The sequence below is a fragment of the Solanum stenotomum genome, chromosome 9, assembly GCF_019186545.1.
Source record: "Solanum stenotomum isolate F172 chromosome 9, ASM1918654v1, whole genome shotgun sequence".
Taxonomy (NCBI): Eukaryota; Viridiplantae; Streptophyta; class Magnoliopsida; order Solanales; family Solanaceae; genus Solanum; species Solanum stenotomum.
The window spans coordinates 7,240,570-7,261,670 of NC_064290.1; the positions used below are offsets into that span (position 1 = coordinate 7,240,570).

Here is a 21,101-nt window from a genome sequence, read left to right on the forward strand (position 1 = left end):
ACATAATTTTGAAAATAATATTTATTACTCTGTTTGTTATAATTTATGTGGCACACGCAGAATTTCAAATATTAACCATTTTTTATATGTCTCTTTAATATATTAAGTTGTTAATTATTGTATTTTATAGTACATTTTGAACCTAATTTTTTAATAATATATGTTATTTGCCATGTCCCAATTTATGTGGCATTAATTGATAGATTTGTTGGAGTCGAGAGATTTATTTTGTTAATTATTGTAATTTATAATTTCTTTTTCTTCAATTTCAAACAATATATGTTGTTAATTGATAGGATACTTTTAATGTAGTTTTTTTAAAAAAATATGTGTGACTGTCCATGTCCCAATTTATGTGGCACATGTAAAGTTTTGACAATTAACCAAAATTTTAATACATTTTAAAATAAAATTTAAGTCGTTAAATTTTAAGTAATTTAAATTGTTGTATTATTTATTACAATTTATAATGCTTTTAAAGTAGTTGAAATATTGTACTATTTATTATGATTTATAACACTTTTTTTTTTAATTTATGTTATATTATGGAATTTGAGAAGTTATTGAAATTTTTATATGATTTTAAAAATATTTTAAATTGTTAGCTATAGTGATTTATAGTACTTTTTTTTAACATAATTTTAAAAATAATATTTATTACTCTCTTTGTTCTAATGTATGTGGCAGATGCAGAATTTCAAATATTAACCATTTTTTATGTCTTTTTAATATATTAAGTTGTTAATTATTGTATTTTGTAGTACATTTTGAACCTAATTTTTAAATAATATATGTTATTTGTCATGTCCCAATTTATGTGGCATTAATTGATAGATTTGTTGGAGTCGAGAGATTTATTTTGTTAATTATTGTAATTTATAGTTTCTTATTCGTCAATTTCAAACAATGTATATTGTTAATTGATAGATTTTTTGGAGTGGACTATTTTTTTTTATTAATTATTGTAATTTATTGTTTCTTTTTCGTCAATTTCAAACAATTTATGTGTATTATATAATCCATTTTATGTGGTACCAATAGAATTTAGAGAGTCAATTAAATTTTTTATATAAGTTTTAAATAATTAAGCTGTTAATATTGTAATGTATAGTATTACTTATTATTTTTAAATATATTTAAATATTATATGTTAGGTTTTTTATCCTAATTTATATGGCATTGATAGAATTTAAAGTGTGAAATAATTGTTAATTATTGTAATAGATAATATGGAGTATTTAAGTCATTTATAGTATAGTAATTAATATATAATATGTAGTATTTAAGTGGAAGGTGATGGGACCCATTTATATAGTTTGATAAATATATTGGATATTAGTAGTGATTTATAGTATAGTAATTAATAATATATAATATGTAGTATTTAAGTGGAAGGTGGTCGGGCCCACTTATATATTTTATATAGTAGGTATTGGATATTTGTAGTGATTTTATTGGAACAATGGTAGTAAACTAGTAATTCCTAGACTCTTCTAATATATAGTAATATAGTAAGTATTGGACATTTGTAATGATTTTATTGAAACAATAGTAGTAAATCCTAGACTCTTCTAATATATAGTAATGTAATCACAAACATTTATTTATAAAAGGAGCATGAGGATATATGATTTATTAATGCAACATCTTAAGATATTTCAATACTTTTATTTAGGAACTATAGTTTGCTCATTTCATAAGATTGGTAAGAGTTGAGAGAGTTTTGATAATTTTCACCAATTACGATACTTTAATGTTTATGAAAATACAGCTTAAAAAATTTAAATCACATATCTAAATATAATTTTAATTTCAATCAACATGATTTCAAATCACTGATCTCGAGTCGTTAATTTGAAATCATGTATCCTAACTAATCACCACATTGGGGTTAGTCAAACTTACAATTGTCACAAATGCTTGTAACAATGAAACATTATATTTTCTCCACAAAAAAGAAGAGTTTATAAACAAATTATAAAATTTAGGGAGACATTGTAATTAACTCATCAATCCCACATGGTCTGATTTGAATATCCATAGATTTCTTGGACGATAATGATATGTCACAACACTGACGACGTGGCGCCCTAACCTGAAACATTTCAAGGCAAAAAATATTAAAAGAAAAACTTTACTTTAAAATATATAATAATCAAACAAGTTTGTCAATAGTTCACAAGTAATTCAAATATGCATGAGAAAAAAGTTTTAAATTTGCAAATATTGAATGATCAAACCAAATATTATTTGCAAAGTATTTGTAATCTTGACGAATTATTTTCCATAGATATCAAATAACTCGGTCCATCAAGACAAGAACATATGCAAAGAAATTCACCTTTTTTTTTGTTTCTGCTGAAAATGGAACGTGAAACCTCATGATGCTCAACTTACGTCATTTATTTGATCACTAGGCCACACCCATTAATGTTTTTCAACATCAAAATGATTCAGCAGGACAAAAAAAAAAAAAAGAAAAATGACCTATCGCCGGATGATTTTACTATTTATACAAGATCAATATTTTTTAGGTATATAGTAATTATTGATCAATCCCCTTAGCTTGTTGATGTGTTCCATTCTATTTTAAATTCTTTTACTGAAAATTCTGATTCTCCGACTACTAAAAATAAATGGAAGAAGCAAAATAAAAAAATGATATAAACATAAATGTGTACCTGTCTAGTATTAGTATCCAACTTCCTAGAGTGGACTCTAATCTCTTCCAAATTCTTGATTACTTTATTGCCATCTTTTGTGCAAGTTTTTCCCACAACTCTATGCCTTGTATAATTACTCCAAACTTTATCTCCATTTGAATCAACACTATCCAAAAATGCAACCATTTTCTTGCAAGGTCCCCTAGATTCCACCTTTGTCTTAAACATAAAATATGGTTTTTTCTTATCTTTATCCCACGAATCAAACGATCTTAAAACTGTTATAAGCTCAGGGACTTTAATGTTGCCCTCGTATACTTGTATCGCGTAACCCCATGCCACTGCGATAGATAATGAATTTTTTCGATCGTAACAAATAGTTTGCTGTGATATTCTTGCAGGATCAACATTAGCAGCTTTGAAGAAATGCTGTAGAGCTTGAATTTTGGTCATGTTAGGGAACATTGATTGTACATCTTCTATATGATGAAGTGATAGTAATGGTGATAATGGATGTGATGAAAGCAATCCAAATAAATTTCCCCATAAATCATCCTGACAATAAAATAAAAAGAGATGAAACTATTATTTATTACAAATAAGTAGAAATGTTTCAATAGATGAATATATAAAGCAAGATGTCATGAGGTGAAATTTTGTTATTAAAGTAATAAGATCTAGTAGTTTCAATTTTTTTATATAATTAATAAAATTTAATATTGTCTGCGCATCATATGGTTCTAATACTTATGAATTGGAAATATTTGAATAGTAAATAGGGAACAAAATAGATGTGGAGGCTTTAAAAATAAAGTAATTGTTGGAGTTTTTGCTGAGATGCGTTTTAAAAAAGTTTTTTCCCACATCAAAACAAGATCGACTATACTAGATTTAGTTAATACAGAAACAAAAAATTATATTTTTTTTTCATTTTTAAAATCCTTCTTTCATAGATAATAACTAGTATTCCTCTGGATGGCGAAAAGTCCAAATCATAGCTGGGAGATAGCCAAATTTCAAAATAAAAGTGAAAAAATAAGTAAAATTCAAAATAAAAGTGAAAAAATAGGTAAAAAATGTGAATGCTCCTGCACTATATTGATGACTTTTTGGCGATAGGATTGGGATTGGTCTCAAATATCATTTCTCGAGTTCATCACTCAAAAGATTACTCGACTTTACTCGACTATCCGAAAATACCTAATAAAATCATGTGCTTTTTAGTTTATAACATAAAAATCATTTAACTTTGTCAGGAGTGACTCAATTTCTTTAAAAATGAGGCATCTGTCTTAGGCCTGAAAAATTGAAGGCTCAATTTTGTTATAAGCCTTTTTTAACAAAACAATATACTATAGTAGGAGTATCTTTTAATTTATTTATCTCTTTTTTAATTCGTTTCGAAACATTAAAAAATGTTTCTTTTTTTGGTCATATTTTTAAATATAACTTCCACATGAGATGTTTAAGACCACAAGATTAAAAATATTATTATTATTATTATTATTATTATTATTATTATATATGTGTGTGTGTGTTTAGCTTATAGGAAAAAAAATTATTAAAAAGAAAGAAAGAATTTTGCAACTCAAAAATAAAAAATAAAAAATAAAAAATTAGATTATGATTTATTTTTTACATTAAAACACTAATTAGCTTGAACCACCATTAAACTATGTTTATTCAAAACTTTTGGTGGTTGAATACCTATTTGTCCTCTAAATTAACTTCTTCGTCTTTTTTTTTACTATTTTAATATAATGATATACTTTTTTCTCTCTTTAATCTATATTATGGATCTCCATTCCAAATTAATTGAGATTAGTTATATGAACCATTCACACCTATATTTCGCACTATTTTCAAAAATATCGTTGATAAAATAAGATTTAACAGATTTGATTATATCAAAGAAAAAGTCTTCCAAACAATGGATTATCTAAAGGAACAAGAAAAACACAGAAAGAATGATATATCAACAAAAACAAATTCAAGATATCTTATAATTAAATTTTGAATTAATTATTTTTACATTAGTGAATTTTTAACACACATATAAGTATTTATCAAAGTTCCTTAATTCTCCTGAATTTGTAACTAGAATTTGTATTTGTATCATTTAATCAAAGTTAGAAAGTAGTAATATATTGTCTTCTTTTTAAATTAGTTGTCATATTTACTTTTTAAAATTTAATTTGACTCATTTTTAAAATTTAATTAGATTAAATTAGCTCAATATTATACTTAAAATTTTGGTTTTCGAAAACTTGTACGAAAATTAATACAAATTGCAACATTTCTCATATCAATTTGATGAAAAATCACATTCTAAAATATTTGTCAAAATTCGTATAATTTGACTCTTAGAAAGTAAGACATGACAACTAATTGGCGATGGGGTAACAATATTTTCATAACTAGAAGTAAAAGAGAGCAATAACATTAAAATGTTTTACTTACTTGATGAAAACCAGGTTCATGTGTTAAACTCACTCCAAGCTCAGCCAAACAAGAGAAAATCCTAGCATCACTTCCATAGAGACTTGGATATCTCATCAAACAAGAATCCAAAACCCTAGCTAAAACCATAGCCAAAGGTCGACTTATTGCATATCCACCACCACCAAATGCCATATCAAAAGAAAAATAATTATTTTGAACGTAACTCTCTGAATTAGACCCTATATAATACCATTCATTATGATCATATTTTTCCAACATCTTCACTAAATTATCCACAAAAAAAATCGTATCATCGTCTCCAAAAATGTACCATCGCACGTTAGAATCGTTACGCGCGACCACTTGTTTAATCATGTACGTTAGGCCAAGGGCATAACGTGCACCCGCACGATGTGTATATGGGAAGCGAGACATGTTTTCATAAATAAGAATCGATGGTAGATCAGAATTTTTCGGAGATTTATAATTTTCTGACAAAGGATGGTCTAGAAAGACGTAAGTTTTTGTAAAATTAGGTTTGTGCCATAAACGGATGAATTCTTTGCGTTTCGAAAAGGTTTTAGAGGAAGAAGCAATTGAGAACACAAGGTGGTTGACGGTGGTGGTGGTCGAAGATATATTTGTGATAGTGGTGGTGGCGGTGGCGAAGGCGGAGGAGAAAGAGGTTAATTGGTGGAGGATGGAAGAATGGTAATTGAGAGTAATGAAAAAAATTGAGATAAAAATAAATATCAAGGAAAGGTCTTTGAAGCAAAATGTGTTTTTGAAAGCTGACATGTTTAATGTGATAAAAGAGTTTGAGTGAAGTGAAGTGACTTAACTGAAATGATTTGTTGTACATATTTTTTTGGGACAGATTCAATGTGTTTGAAAATGTATTTTAGTACAATATCTTGGTAGATCTGGTGAATCTTAGACTGGATTATAAATACTTATTATTATTCCTTAAAAGCACTTTTGGGGCCTATTTGGAAGGATCTAATAATCTATGGAATAAAATTTGGGTGCAGTTTGACTTGTTTGTTTGGTCATATAATTACTCTATTTGGTTAACATAAAATTGAATAATTACACTTTCTATATCTCAATGAAGGGGAATATACTATAATCAAATTTAGTGTAATTAATTACAGTTTGACTTATTTGTTTGGTCAAATAATTACTTGATTAGAAGAAAATTAGATCTAATTGAGAAGAGATAATTACCCTCCCTAATTCTTAAGGGGGGAGGGGGGTAGGTTGAGAATTGGGTAATATATTTCTTGTGATCCTATATAATTGTTCGTATTTTTTTTATTGATTTCTTATTTCTTAAAGAATGAGTCAATTCATTAACAAACTTGGAATAAAATGAGTGATGTTATAAAAGTAGAATTTTGTTGTTGAATGAGGTTTTAGAATTATATATGTTTTTCATTTTCTTTTGAATTTTTATTTATTTCTTTAATTTATTTATGTTAGAATTTGATATGAGAGTATTATATTAATTATTTTGTTCGTCAAATATCCACTCCTTGATGTCTTACAAATGTGAATATATATAAATTAATATATTTTCAAACAACAATATGTATCGTAAATACCTTATTTAATATCATTTATAAAGACATATATATGTCAAATAATAACTTTATTTTTTTTATAATTAAATTAATTAATTGTATAACTACACTTATACAATCAAACGGTTATAACTACATTATGATAAACAAATATATCATCGTACAATATCATGATTATAATTACTATATTGTATAATTATGACTACAGCAATTCTAATTAGCATGTAATTCCAAAAAGAGTACCCTTAACAAACTTTGTCTGATTACTCATCCCATAAATTATCGAGATACCTCCTTATTTTCATTTTAATTGTTTTTTTTTCGCTTTTTTCAGACACATTAAGAAGAACAATAAATAAAATTTATTTGGTTACTAAGTTATTTTTATTTGTTAGATTTGTTTTTGAGAATCAAGCAATATTATAAAGGGTAATAGTTAAAAACAATTGCTAATTTTTGTCTTAAATTTCTAGAGTAACAATTTTTTGGGACATTTATATTTAGCTATCAACCATTACAACAGAACTAAGAGTCTCTATGTTATATATACTACTAGTTTATATGGTCAAATCAATTAAATGCTAACAATGGCTACATGCATGTCCACAATAGTATATAATTTTAACCTCATAATCAGGGGAGGACCCACGTGGGTTCCAAGCAGAGGCGAATCCAAGATTTCAAGAAGATGGGTGCACTATTATTTTAAAGATAATATCTAAAATTGTAGGGAAAATGGCCTAATATTGCCCTCAACTTTGTGATTTAGACATGCACCTTGTTATGAAAGTTACTCATATATACCTCTAATGTCATACAAATAGCTCACCTATACTCTTTTCCTCTAACGAATGCAAAAATTAATATTAAAAAAAATAAATTAACATAGGGGTATATTTGATCCTTGTCATATATTTTTTTTTAGATTTTTTTATTCAACGGCTAATTTGAATTTATTATTTTAATGGTCAAATTTATTTATTTTCACTAATTTTTATTGTAAAATTTATTTTAGATGCCCCAAAAAAGTTATAGATATAAAAACTAAATTTCAATATAGCTACAAAAATAATAATATTTAAATTCCAATATAGCCCAAAAAAAAATTGTTTATTTTTTCACTTTTTCCATTCATAGTTCTTTCTTTTGATTTCTCTTAGTTTGACACTAAAATGAACGAAAAAACAAAGAAATAAGAAAAAGAAACTCAAAAAATGTTAATTAAATAAGTTAAAAAATAATTCATGTGAAAATAATCAAATATACGCCTATATGGATTTTTTATAATAAATTATTATTTTTTATTTCCGTTAGATTTCCAAAATTTTACAGAGACAATAAATTAGCGAGCTAAAGAGAAGACGTTTAATTGAAATATATTTTTCTTCTATTTTATGCCTTGGCTAATTAAAGTTGTGATGCCATTTCTTTTATTAATTATATAATAAAAAAGACCTTTTTAAAAAAATGGACAAATCGAGGGCGGGAGGGATTCGAATCAGCGACTACCACCCCGATAATAAGCCCTCCNAATTATTATTTTTTATTTCCGTTAGATTTCCAAAATTTTACAGAGACAATAAATTAGCGAGCTAAAGAGAAGACGTTTAATTGAAATATATTTTTCTTCTATTTTATGCCTTGGCTAATTAAAGTTGTAATGCCATTTCTTTTATTAATTATATAATAAAAAAAAACCTTTTTAAAAAATGGACAAATCGAGGGCTGGAGGGATTCGAATCAGCGACTACCACCTCGATAATAAGCCCTCTGACCAGTGAACCATCTGGTCATTTTGGGCATGGGTTCCTTTAGCTAATATTTAATATATTTTTAAGAATTATACAAATGATATATCGAGTTTAGCCGGATGACCACGGGTTTCGGTGATCCAAATTTGACATTTAAATTTGCCCCTGATTCCAGGGGTTCACCCGAACCCCCTCGGCAAAAAATTACATTGTATATATAAGATAAATTTTCTATAATTTTGAACCCTCTCAATAACAAGGAGAAGCTGATGGCGCAACGGCAAGTCCTTTGAAATTAAGCTTCATGTTACCAGTTCGAAACCCTGTGATAGTGTTTTATTTTTTCTTTTTTAGTTTCAATTTTCTTTAAAATTTTTCAGTTCTGTTTTTCAAGTCTTTTTTTTTTTAATAAAAAAAACGTGCTAAGTATGGTTTTAAACCCAAAAGAATTTCAGTTACACATTTATACTTTTATTTTTCAAACCCCCTAAACAAAAATCCTGAATTCGTCACTGCTCATAATAGAACAATATACTTTATAAAGAAAATCGTCTAAAAACATAGGAAAGTATTATGTCGAACATATAAAAAAAAAATTAAAAAAAATCATGATTTAATAACTGCAAAAGTAAATGGAACAGTATATAACATTCGAATACACAAATTTATTACTACTAATGTTTATATCTTTTATAGAAGGAAGTGACGTCTCCGGTCTCACGTCTCCTTGTTCCGCCTATACTTAATTTATTAATTTGTACTCCGCGAAATTTATTGACAGACACTTAAAGTTTATATGAATTTTCATTTTAGATGTTTATCAATGAATTCCGTCTGTATACTCTCTATTTATATTTTAACCATCCGAGCAGTTATGAATTTGGACACCACAATGAAAATAGTGTACAATACAAGCAGATCACATAGTTTATATTCATCGGCTTAAATTCTCTTTATTGATAAAGATTACAGTGAAATGAATAAGATTTTTATAACTTTAACTAAAAGTCTCAAGTTTGAGTCCCACATATAGAAAATCTTATTAAGGAACGCCTCAAATAAGCCCTACTCGAACAAATTCGAACTAGTCAGAATTCCAATACAAGTCTTTAGGGGAAAAAAAGGCTGAAAGCAAGGTACTTTGAAGTTCCAACAAAAGCTTAAGAAGGCAACTGCATACTTTTTTAAAAAGTAAATAAATTAACAGCACTCAAATTGCAAAACCACTCAATTATTTGCAATTTTAATATTACAAAGTGAAAGTTGAAGAAAAAATAATTAAACAAATACATTATTATGGGCAAACTTATTTACGACTCTTCACTGAAAAGTCAAATAAAAAGAAACGATGTTGATGTTCACATTTTGCAAACGATCTTCCCCAGGAACTTCCAAAACACATAATAGTCTTTTTTTCTTAATGGACTAATAGAGACGGAATTAAGATTTAAAGTGTATAATTTTATTTTTTTTGAGTTCTAAATTAATATCTTATACTTATTGAGTAGATCTTTGAAAATCAAAATCAAAATAACTGAATTCAACCGAACTTGTATCTTAAAAAAGACTAGCTTCGTCCATCAAAACTGATGGTGTATAATATACCAGATGTTAACTATGAAAGTGATACTATATTGTTTGCAACAAAAGCAGGATCAAAGAAAATGACATCCACAATTGACGATCCACGTCTAACAACAAACATTAACTAAAAAATCACAAGTGACATAAATCAATAATCGAGGTGAACCCAAAATTTAAAGACTTCGGGTGCACCACATATGATCTCTAAGCTAAATTTAAAATGAAAATAACGAAATTTAGCACTCTAGCTAGATTGAAACCCTGATCTCGTCTGTAGTTTCTCTGCCTTGTACCAACAATACAAGAGCATTCATGTGCTTCTTATGGACGGAATGTTAATTATAGCTTAGTTTCTGTCAATTTCTCAATATATATATATATATATATATATAATTTTTTCCCAAAGTTAACAGGTCTACGTACCCGACTACGGATCCACCTCACCTCTGATAATACTCTTTTAAGCCGTGGCCACTTGGTTAACGACATACTTTGGGACTCATATCCACCTGTCGTTTTGGTCCAACAGCCGTACGTGAGTTGTGATATATGAATCCCATCAAAATGATTTACTAATTTTTATTCTCATCCGTTTTAATTTATTTGTCATACTAAAAGTAAAAGTGACTTATAATTTTATAATCATAAATTAAAGTTATATTTTATATATATATATATATATATATTATAATATTACCTAATTTTATAATCTTAAACATGTATGTGAAAAATTAAAACGAAAGAAACATTATTTTAGTTTAAGATGGACTAAAACAAAAAGTAGAATAAACAAATAGCATTTAATTAGTCGAGTCAAGTGTAAGATTTTCATTTCTTATTATAATATCAGACAATATTAGTTTACTCGATATTATGCCCATTATTATGCTTCAGATGTTCAAATCTAGTTATATCGAATTGTTAAAATAAATATAATCTTCTCTTGATATAATCTTTAACAATTCTTACCTCGAACTAAACTATGAAATTAAGTTAGGCCAATTTCATTTCTTATCAATACCAAATTTCAATCACTTCAAGATTTTTTTATTTATTTTTTTGCCACTTCAAGATTTTTGATAGACAATAAAAAGGCTAGCTGTTGAAAAAATTCATGAGTGGAGCCAAATCAATTTTCCAGATGTACTAATTTGAGCCCATTCCAAGTCTCAACCACAGAATAAGATACTTGTTTCACAAGGCAAAGTTTTTTTTTTCCTTTCCTGTAGTTTCAGACACACAGCTCATCCATGCACGTTTATGAATTAAAAAAAAAAAACAATCAGAATTCAGAATAAAAAGGTGTCTAATCAATTCTTTATAACCTAACAAAAAGAAAAATAAAAGATTGTCACATTGTGTGGATGTAAGGGTAGATGGGGCACGGACGAAGCAGACTAGGATTAAGAGGTTCATCTGAACTTTTTCAATAAAAAATTCTAATTCATCTGTCTCAATTTATGTGACTTTTCATTTTTCGAGAGTAAAACAGTTGAAGTTTGACGAGAAATTTGCGCGTGGAATCTTCAAGTTTAAATTTATATATTTGTAAACTATATAAAAAGTGTTATAAGTCACAAAAATTGACAATTCAAAATAATTAAAATATATATGAAAAATTTACGGTCAAAGATAGACTTATTTGAATCTCGAAATTCGAAAAATATCACATAAATTGGGACAAAAAAAAGTGTTGTTTATTCATTAAAAATTATAGTGAATGTTAATTTTAAATACCATTTTTTCGTATTTACTTTTTAGATTTTGAATTTTTAAATAAAATTTATTGTTTGTTGAACATTAAAAATTCTGAATATGCCTCCGAATTGAGGATTTTATGAACTAATCAGAAGGTGGGGTTCCATTGTTAATGACTTTAATTCTTGGCCATACAATTCTTCTTTCTTTAATTCTAAGAATAAACTAACATGACTTACTAACCACTCATCAAAAAATATCATGGCTCATGACATTGTACAACCCCCACCCAAATACCCCAAACATCTCTTTACAAGTTTCGTGCCTTAATCAAGTACTAAGGGGGCATTTGGTTCAAAACAAAATTATTTTTGTAAGATTATAATCATGAAATATAATTTTACTTTTATAGAAGAGAAGATTGTCGATATACATATTTTATAATAAATAATTAGTATTAGCTCATATTAACAATCAAACAGTGGATAAATACTAATTATTTCAAATTTAATATTGGTATATATGGAATTTAGAGAGTCATTCAATTTTTTTTATATGATTTTTAAATATTTTAATTATTGTAATTTATAATATTTTTTACTTATTTAATTTTTTGAATAAATAATCGAATATTTTAAGTTGTTAATTATTATTCTCTTTAGTCCTGTTAAGTGAATTGTTGAAATTCTTTTTATAGTCCAAAATAAGTGAACTGCTCAACGTTTTAAAAAATTGATGAAACTTTTCTCCATGTTTACCCTTTATTTAAATGAAGCTTTTAGCTACTTTACATTTGCTAGGAGAATAGTTTTGAAATAATAATAAAAGTATTAGTGAGTAGTTTTTTATTCATGTCCTTAAATATTTTTTTTAAGGGGTTATCAAACCTCAACAATTCACTTAATATGGACTTGAGAGGGTATAATTTATACAAATTTTAACATAATTTTCAAATATATAACAGATTAAAAAAAGAAAGTAAGACAAATAAATTGAAACAAAGAGGGTACTAAAAATTTCATAAATATCCTCGGCTAGAAACAGACATGCTGACGAACAGTTGCCTCATGCCTGCTTCTAATAGAAGTGGCCCCACACGCTTTGAGCAAATCACTCTTGATTGCAAGCACACAACTCAATCAGACATGTTGTTACAGGCTTATAGCCACTTATTAAAGTAGTAAAAATGCAATTTATTTATTTATTTTATTTTTTTTGACAAATTAGCTAGAGTCCATCATTTCCACCCAATTTTTACCAATCAAACCCTTAAGATTCTCTCTCTCTCTCCCTTCTTTTTCATTTCTTGCGAAAATCAAGACCATATTTAGCATTGGTGGATCCAAAGTGTAAATAGGTTATCAAATAAATATTATATATAAATTTTGAAATGTATATATACTTTTATTTCTATTTATTTTTCACATACATACAAAATTTAATATCAAAACATCAAAAGCATTATTGAATCTATCAATGTTTTATCCCGTCTTATTATTAAAGGTAACGAATAAAAATCAATAACAGAAGTGGTTTCTACAAGATCACAAAAACATGTTTATCATAATTAAAGTTAGTTATAGATTATTATTTATATTAAAAAAACTCTTGTATTTAATTTACTTAATTAAGTCTAACCAAATAACCCAATATAAAAAGTAGATGTAAAAATTAGTCTAAAATAGTTAAATTGTGACCACTCTATATCCTATAGTGACAATGTTGTTTTCCTAACCACATTTTCCCCATGAGCATCGTGTTTAATTACAAACAAAGTTTCCCCAAAACATGTGGCAAATGAAACAAGACCCCCCACCCCACCCTCCGATCACATCCCTTAATTAAAGATCTTAAATTCAAACCCTAAAAATAATTTATAATCTTTATAAGTCTGTTTTAAGAGGCAAAGACAATTAATTTATACTAACATGTTTAGAAATATAAAAAATAATTATATAAAAAAATAAAAAAATATTCAACATATATTATAAATACTAGAATAATTGGAGTTAGTTATATTCAGTTGCTGCAATGAAAACTATTACTAGTTGCTTGTATTTAATTTACTTAATTAAGTCTACCAAAATAACCCCCAAAAAAGTATGTGAAAAACTAGTCTAAATTTGTTCCAACAGTGACCCATCTGCCCTACAGTGACAATGGTGTCTTTCTAACCACATTACTATTATTTTCCCATGAGCATCATGCTTAATAACAAACAAAGATACCCACCCTCCATTGAAAAACATGTGATGAAATAAATTAGGTTCTTTCATTTTTTATGTTTTGGAAAACATGTGATGAAATAAATAAGGTTAGTTCATTCTTTAAGTAGAAATTTTAAATTTGAGTTTGAGAATGAACACCTTCTTCTTCTTTTTTTTGGCAGGAAACAGTTTTTCTTGTAACAAATACTATCCAACACAAATTTAAATTAGGAATAATTACATTTTCTATTATTTGGTCATACTAAATGAGAAAAAAAAAAGACATAAACACAATTATACCTTTTAACTTGACCTTCGTGGTAATGTTTTTTAATTTTAAATTTGTACAAATAGACACTTAAATTTGTATGAAGTTGAACATGTAGATAGGGGCAAAGCCACCTTGTATTAAGGGGGTTTGGATGAAAATTATATTAATTATGCATGGTTAAAATAATTTTTTATGTATATATAGTAGATGTCGAACCCCCTTCGTTTACTTCGTGTGTCTATTTCTACAAATTTTGAACTCCCTTATTAAAAATTTTGACTCCGTCACCGCATGTAGACACACACATCTTATGTGATATAATAACGTAAGATGCCAGATATGACACAAATTATCATGTATGACTCCAATTTTCAAGTAACACATGTATATCTTCTTATTGAGTTTTATACAAATTTAAATATTTACGTGTANTTAATTTTAAATTTGTACAAATAGACACTTAAATTTGTATGAAGTTGAACATGTAGATAGGGGCAAAGCCACCTTGTATTAAGGGGGTTTGGATGAAAATTATATTAATTATGCATGGTTAAAATAATTTTTTATGTATATATAGTAGATGTCGAACCCCCTTCGTGTGTCTATTTCTACAGATTTTGAACTCCCTTATTAAAAATCTTGGCTCCGTCACTACATGTAGACACACACATCTTATATGATATAATAACGTAAGATGCCAGATATGACACAAATTATCATGTATGACTCCAACTTCCAAGTAACACATGTATATCTCCTTATTGAGCTTTATACAAATTTAAATATTTACTTGTATTCACTTCAAGTTGGACGATGTACATTATGTATTATAAAAAAAAACTCCGGTGCAATCAAAAACTCCTATAAATAACCCCTCCCTTCACATATTATAACATATCTATTTTTCTTCAAATTACAAAAAATTAAAGATGTGTAGTGGAAGAAGAGAGGGTGAAGAAGAAACTACCTCAATTTCGTATTGCAAAGGGCCATTGAAAGAGGGAGAATCCATAATTAGGTCTACAATTTCTTGTGCGCTCTGTAGTTCAGAGGCCTCTGTTTATTGTGAAGCTGATAATGCTTTTCTTTGCCGGAAATGCGATAGATCGGTTCACGGAGCTAATTTCTTGGCTCAGAGACATATAAGATGCCTTCTTTGCAGCGTTTGCCGGAAAACAACGAGGCGGTTTCTGATCGGAACTTCGTCGGAGCTGATTTTGCCGACGATTGCCGATTTAGAACAGAGAAACAGAAGGAGAAGTGCAGATTCTGAGACGACGGACTACAGAACGACGCCGCAAGAGCTTTTCCTGTTTATTTGATATTTAATTATGTTTTGATTTTTTTGTTTCATTCCATTATTGGATGATGCATTTAATTTAAATTAATTAAGAGTACATACTTTGTATGTATTACGTTAATTAATAATAAAAATATATAAAATTAATATATTGTTATACTGTTAACTTCAATTTTTTTTTTTTAAAAAACGTAAAATTATTAAGATAAGATCGCATTGATATATTGGTACTTTGGAAATGTTTTGGCAAAGCAGAGGAGTCGAAAATTGGTAATGAAGACATAAACACAAAATTTAACCTTTAGAAATGTAATTTACCGACTAAGGGACGTCGATCCAAGAGTGGATCCGCCCTGCTTACCGAACCTGCAAGTCATAAAAGATGAAATGATAATTTTGAAAAGCCAATTCAAGAAGAAATCATGATTCACATGAAATGACCTTTCTTGGCAAATAATTTTGACTCATCTTATCAGCATGAAGAAAAATCCCAATTCAAGTAAACTAACAAAAAACAGGTCCATCACATTGAACAAAAATCACATATGTATAGAGTTTGATAACTGTAAATAAACAGGTGTGTCTTATAATCATCAAATCATCAGGCTGGAGAAAAGTACTACCCTTCAATTTTCTGTTACAAAACAAAATTGAGCGACTTTCTGAGATAATTACCATTAGTTGAGTGACTTTCTGAAATAAAAACTATTAGTCAAGTGATGTATGATCGTGTTCTGGTTTTCTTATCCTCATTATATCTCATCTTGGCTTTTTCCCTTGTCTGTACTTGGTTACTAGTTTCTACATCCAAATCCAACTCCCATAATGATTCACCATTCAGAGAGACAGGCTAGAATGCACAACCTTGACAATCAGTTGCAGAACATAAATATGTAAACAAGTTCAATGTTGAAATCCAAGTCAATAGCTTCTGAGAGATTATATCATCTCCTTGAAATCCAAGATCCTTACACTTTGTTTGGATGGTTGTTATGTATTGTTTCATAATGTATCGTATTGCATTGTACTTTATTATTTTAATGAATACAATGTTTGGATTGATTGTATCGTTCTCCGTCATTACATAATGTCACACATTCATAATTTGAATGATAAACCTACAAGAAAAATAGGGTATGGATAGAGTTACTATGGAAAGGTAAGGTAAAAGATGAAATGCAGTTTTTAAATAATAAAGACAAAATGAGAAGAAAATATTAAGGTAACGATGCGATCACACCAACTCGTTCATTACATAAAATAGGTCTATTCGTCGTCGCTCAAATTACCTCAAACAATTTCTTTTTATCATAATTTTCACGCCCACTATCATATAATTTAATTAGTATCTACCGACAGTGCTATAAAATTTTACCCTTGCTATTATATATTTAACACATTATAGAAAGTTATTTGCCTTGCCTTCTATGCTAGGTAAATTTTTTTTATATTGTCGGTGTATAAAATTAAAATGTAAAGTAACCCAAGAAAGAAATATATAAACCTTTGGGAGAGTAAATCCTCTCGGCAGAGAGGTCCTGGATATTTAGTGTCATTTGATGCCTTCTTTACTGTCTTTAATGGTTGAAGTGATGATGGTCAACTATTCCATTCTTTGAAACTACTTTTACGACTAACACACTATTTCACTCATTAATTTATCTCTCTATGTATTGTAACTTATGTAACTTATCAGAAATAATTTCATCATTTATTTATCCATATTTTTTTTTGTTCTTGGTAAGAAAGAATTTCTGACTTATAAATAATGGTTGTCTTATATTATATTGAGTACAGACAAATATAGAATTAATAAAAATTATATGGAAAAAGGGAGTTTTATTTAGCTAAAGGGATGTGTTTTTTTTTTTGGAGCTTTGGACTCAATTTTTGTCCAATTGAGTTGTACATTGTGATTGTGTTGTTGTATCCTGGAAGAGACAAGTCAAAAAGTTTATTGTTGAACCAGTGAAAAATTTTACTGCAGTGAGCGAAATACTCGCATCTCAACCTGAAGACAATTTGTTTTCTTTGTTTTATTTTCAATTGCAATTGTATTTCACCAACAATTACTATTAGGCATTTCAATAGCCAGACCAAATGTAAACAAGAGAATTAAGTCCCGAAAAGTAAGGCCTCAGAATTATTCTATATTCTATATAAAATAGATAACTATGTATTTATTGTTAATGTTGATTGAATTTTTTTTAATAGTTTGTTGTCAATCTTTTATCAATTATGAAAACTTATTGACAAATAAATTTGCAGTTACATTCTACTTTTTAATTTGTCTAATTCACTTCAATTTGAAATTAATCATGTTTAACATTTCTTCATTTCCTTGAGGTGCCTTCTTACACATTTCAAGCTCAAACTAATTAAATTAGAAAATATTATACAAATAAAAAATGATATAATTTATTTGGCATAGTGGATAGGTGAAATTCTTAATTCTATTTTAAATACTTCTAGAATAATTTTGATAAGTTTGTGTAACAACTTACTCAATTAAAAAAGTTTTTGAAAATATAATCAATAAGAACTTCCCTAAGATCTAAACATTTGTGGTATTATGTATGTACAATAATTTATATATGCACATTTGTGTCATGAAATTTACAAAAAACTATTGTATTGACAATTGAAAAAATAACAATTATCAAATTATAATAACTATGATCTGTTTAAGGAAATTACGAGTATAAAATATATATAAAATAAATTATTGCATAAACGTAAAAACTTTAGGTCACTCGTTATATTGAGTGAGGAAAGAGAACTACTAGATGAATTTAGCTTTGTGGCGACAATCGTCTGCCCTATAATATTGCAACCAGTTCCATTGGAATCACAACTTTGATACAATCATATTTTTTCTTCAATGAATCTTATGTCCGCGGTCTATTAAGTGTATTTATCAATAAACGAGCAAATGAGGGTGATTTTTCAATACAATCAAAGCTAACTAAATCTGATATACAATACACCATTGCCCTTGTACCCCACATAAATCACTTAGAAGCTGCACTTTCTCTCCAACTAACATTATTGCTCAACATAGCAAATACATAACATATTTTTTAATAAAATAATATTTTATATTTGATAAATTTCACATAATTTCAAATTAACTAAACTTATCGATAAAATAAATCAAATAAAGCAGTAAGACTAATGGTGTGCTCTTGATTTTATATGTTATAAAGCTTGGCTAGTGAATTTGCTTAAAAGCTTGACTAATTTTATAGGATTTTTTTTTTTATCACAAAACTTCATTTTTTAACAAAAAAATAAATAAATACATGTATTTTTTTATGTTCAAACACCTACTTAAAATACAAAAAAGCAAAAGAAAAAGGCAAATATAATTTCATTTGACTATTCATTAAAGGGTGGACATAGTTTGGGAAAATATTGAAATTCAACCATAATTTCAATTTACCCCAAAAATAAGAGGAAAAAAAAATTGAAAAAGAAGAAACCAACATATAACTAAAGTATTGTCTTATTAAGTGACACGTGTCCAACAGCCCACGATGGAAAACAACTCAAACCAGATAACGCGCGACTAGTACCAAACGTTCAACTTCCAATTGAACACACAAAAAAACTATACTCAAATGTTTCTATCAACACAACATCAGTTCCATTAATTTAGATGCTAGACGAGGGCGGCAGCGACGAATTCCACCGCCGGCCGGACCCGAGCCCTGCCGATGCAGCTACCCCTCGGGTCCTAACCATCTTGTCTTACGTGCTCGAAAAGCTCGTAGCACGGAATGATCAATTGCTAGTGTTGGGCCGTCAGGTTGCTCATGATAATGGACTCATGAGCAACGGGGAAGGCGACCCACAGAGGGTATTAGGAAAGAATTTTAATGCGTTTCATGGGATTCGAGCACCGAATATAAGTATACCGAAATATTTGGAGAGGTTATACAAGTATACGAATTGTAGCCCGTCTTGTTTTGTGGTGGGGTATGTGTATATTGATAGATTGGGGCATAAGTATCCAGATTCTCTCTTGGTTTCTTTGAATGTGCATAGGCTGCTTGTTACTAGTGTCATGGTTGCTTCCAAAATGCTCGATGATGCGTAAGTACTTCTTTGCTCTCTCTAGACATGTCCAATAAATATTATTTGAATCTGTTTGAATTTATTTGATTTGATTCGAAGTATGAGGGTCAAATTAATTAATATTCGGTGTGAATTCAAATATAGAATCTTTCATTTCGTACAATTTTATTGTAACTTTCAAAAGATCAAATTCATTACTTAATTTTCAATCATTAATTACTTTTGTATTTTATTATTTATTTATTTTAATATCTTAGATTTAATGTAAGTGCTGAAATATAACATATCTATGTATACAACATCTTGTATAGTGTGTGTGTGGGGAGGGGGGGGGGGGGGGGGGTTTGGGGGAGGGGAATGTGGAGTGACTAAAGGACTTGATATCCCTTTTTAGAACTACACAAGGTTAACTTATAAGTGAAAACTACCTATTTATTGAAATAACATGTAATAAAGAAATGGACTTCAAGCTTTTGGTTTGAGTCTATGAAATTGTAAAATTATACGATTCATAAGAAAAGTGTATAATAATATCTTTTTTGGTATAATATGATAATTAGTTACTCATATAGCACTTTGTATCTTAATATTTTTTTTTTGTTAAAATGTGTTTCAGACACTACAACAATGCATTTTATGCCCGAGTTGGAGGAGTAAGCAATGCAGAATTAAACAAGTTGGAGTTGGAGCTACTTTTCTTGCTAGATTTTGGAGTTAATGTGAGTGCACGAGTTTTCGAAAGTTATTGCCAGTATTTGGAGAAGGAAATGTTGAGCAATGGACCAACCCTCAAGATTGAAAAGTCAGTTATTAGCAGTACCACTAGTACTGTTGATGATGCCACTGAAATTTCAGTAGAAGACACTGATCATACTTCTTCACCATCACAATTGCTAGATTGAATTCACGAGTCAGTGACAACTATAAATTCTAACGAGATTATTCAGTATAATGTAAAAATACTTACTAGTCTCTATGTTACTCTTCCTATATTCGTGTAACTTATCTTAATTGATTGTCATTTTGCAATTGGTTGCTCGTTTAGAATGATTTGAGTTTTTGTGCATTATTAGGACAAAGCTATTGTACTATAACACAATTGAGTGATTCATGTAATTGGACATACAGGTGTTACAAAGAGAGAAGAAAAGATCATACTTATGCTTTTTATTGGTACTATTTAATTTGTTAGATTTTTTTAAAGACTTCTTACAGTATCTTGCAAATGGTAAGGTTGATCATATATTACACTTTTTATTAATTTATATTCATGTTACGTTATTAGCGAATTGTTTCGTATGTGCCTCAGCAATTAACAAAATTTATGTGAAATGATAGACTTTATATATCCTAATTCTGACAATTTGCTATTTAATTAAATAATCTTTAAATTGAAGATTCTTTGAGTAAAAAAACTTTTTCCTAATAATGTGAGTACTAATATTTGGCAAAAATATTCAAAGAAAAGAAAAATTATTCAATTTATGATAGTAGTGTATGAGCAAAATTGATCCATTTTCCTAAA

General features: G+C 28.1%; 3 protein-coding genes across 3 annotated transcripts; 2 read left to right on the forward strand and 1 right to left on the reverse strand.

Annotated features, from left to right (window-relative positions):
- Positions 1-1,953: 1,953 nt before the first annotated feature.
- LOC125876952 (uncharacterized) lies at positions 1,954-5,903 on the reverse strand. Its single transcript, XM_049558244.1, has 3 exons — positions 5,124-5,903; positions 2,682-3,218; positions 1,954-2,095 (listed from the first exon to the last, which is right to left on the reverse strand). Exons 1-3 carry the CDS (start codon positions 5,901-5,903, stop codon positions 1,985-1,987), a joined length of 1,428 nt encoding a protein of 475 aa, XP_049414201.1. The 3' UTR covers positions 1,954-1,984.
- A 9,198-nt stretch (positions 5,904-15,101) lies between these two features.
- On the forward strand, positions 15,102-15,650 carry LOC125876580 (B-box domain protein 30-like). The gene has a single exon (XM_049557791.1). The coding sequence runs from the start codon at positions 15,129-15,131 to the stop codon at positions 15,519-15,521; it is 393 nt and encodes a 130-aa protein (XP_049413748.1). The 5' UTR covers positions 15,102-15,128; the 3' UTR covers positions 15,522-15,650.
- Positions 15,651-19,116: 3,466 nt separating this feature from the next.
- LOC125876330 (cyclin-U1-1) lies at positions 19,117-20,620 on the forward strand. The gene is made up of 2 exons (XM_049557487.1): positions 19,117-19,594; positions 20,193-20,620. Exons 1-2 carry the CDS (start codon positions 19,158-19,160, stop codon positions 20,476-20,478), a joined length of 723 nt encoding a protein of 240 aa, XP_049413444.1. The 5' UTR covers positions 19,117-19,157; the 3' UTR covers positions 20,479-20,620.
- The last annotated feature ends 481 nt before the right edge of the window (positions 20,621-21,101 follow it).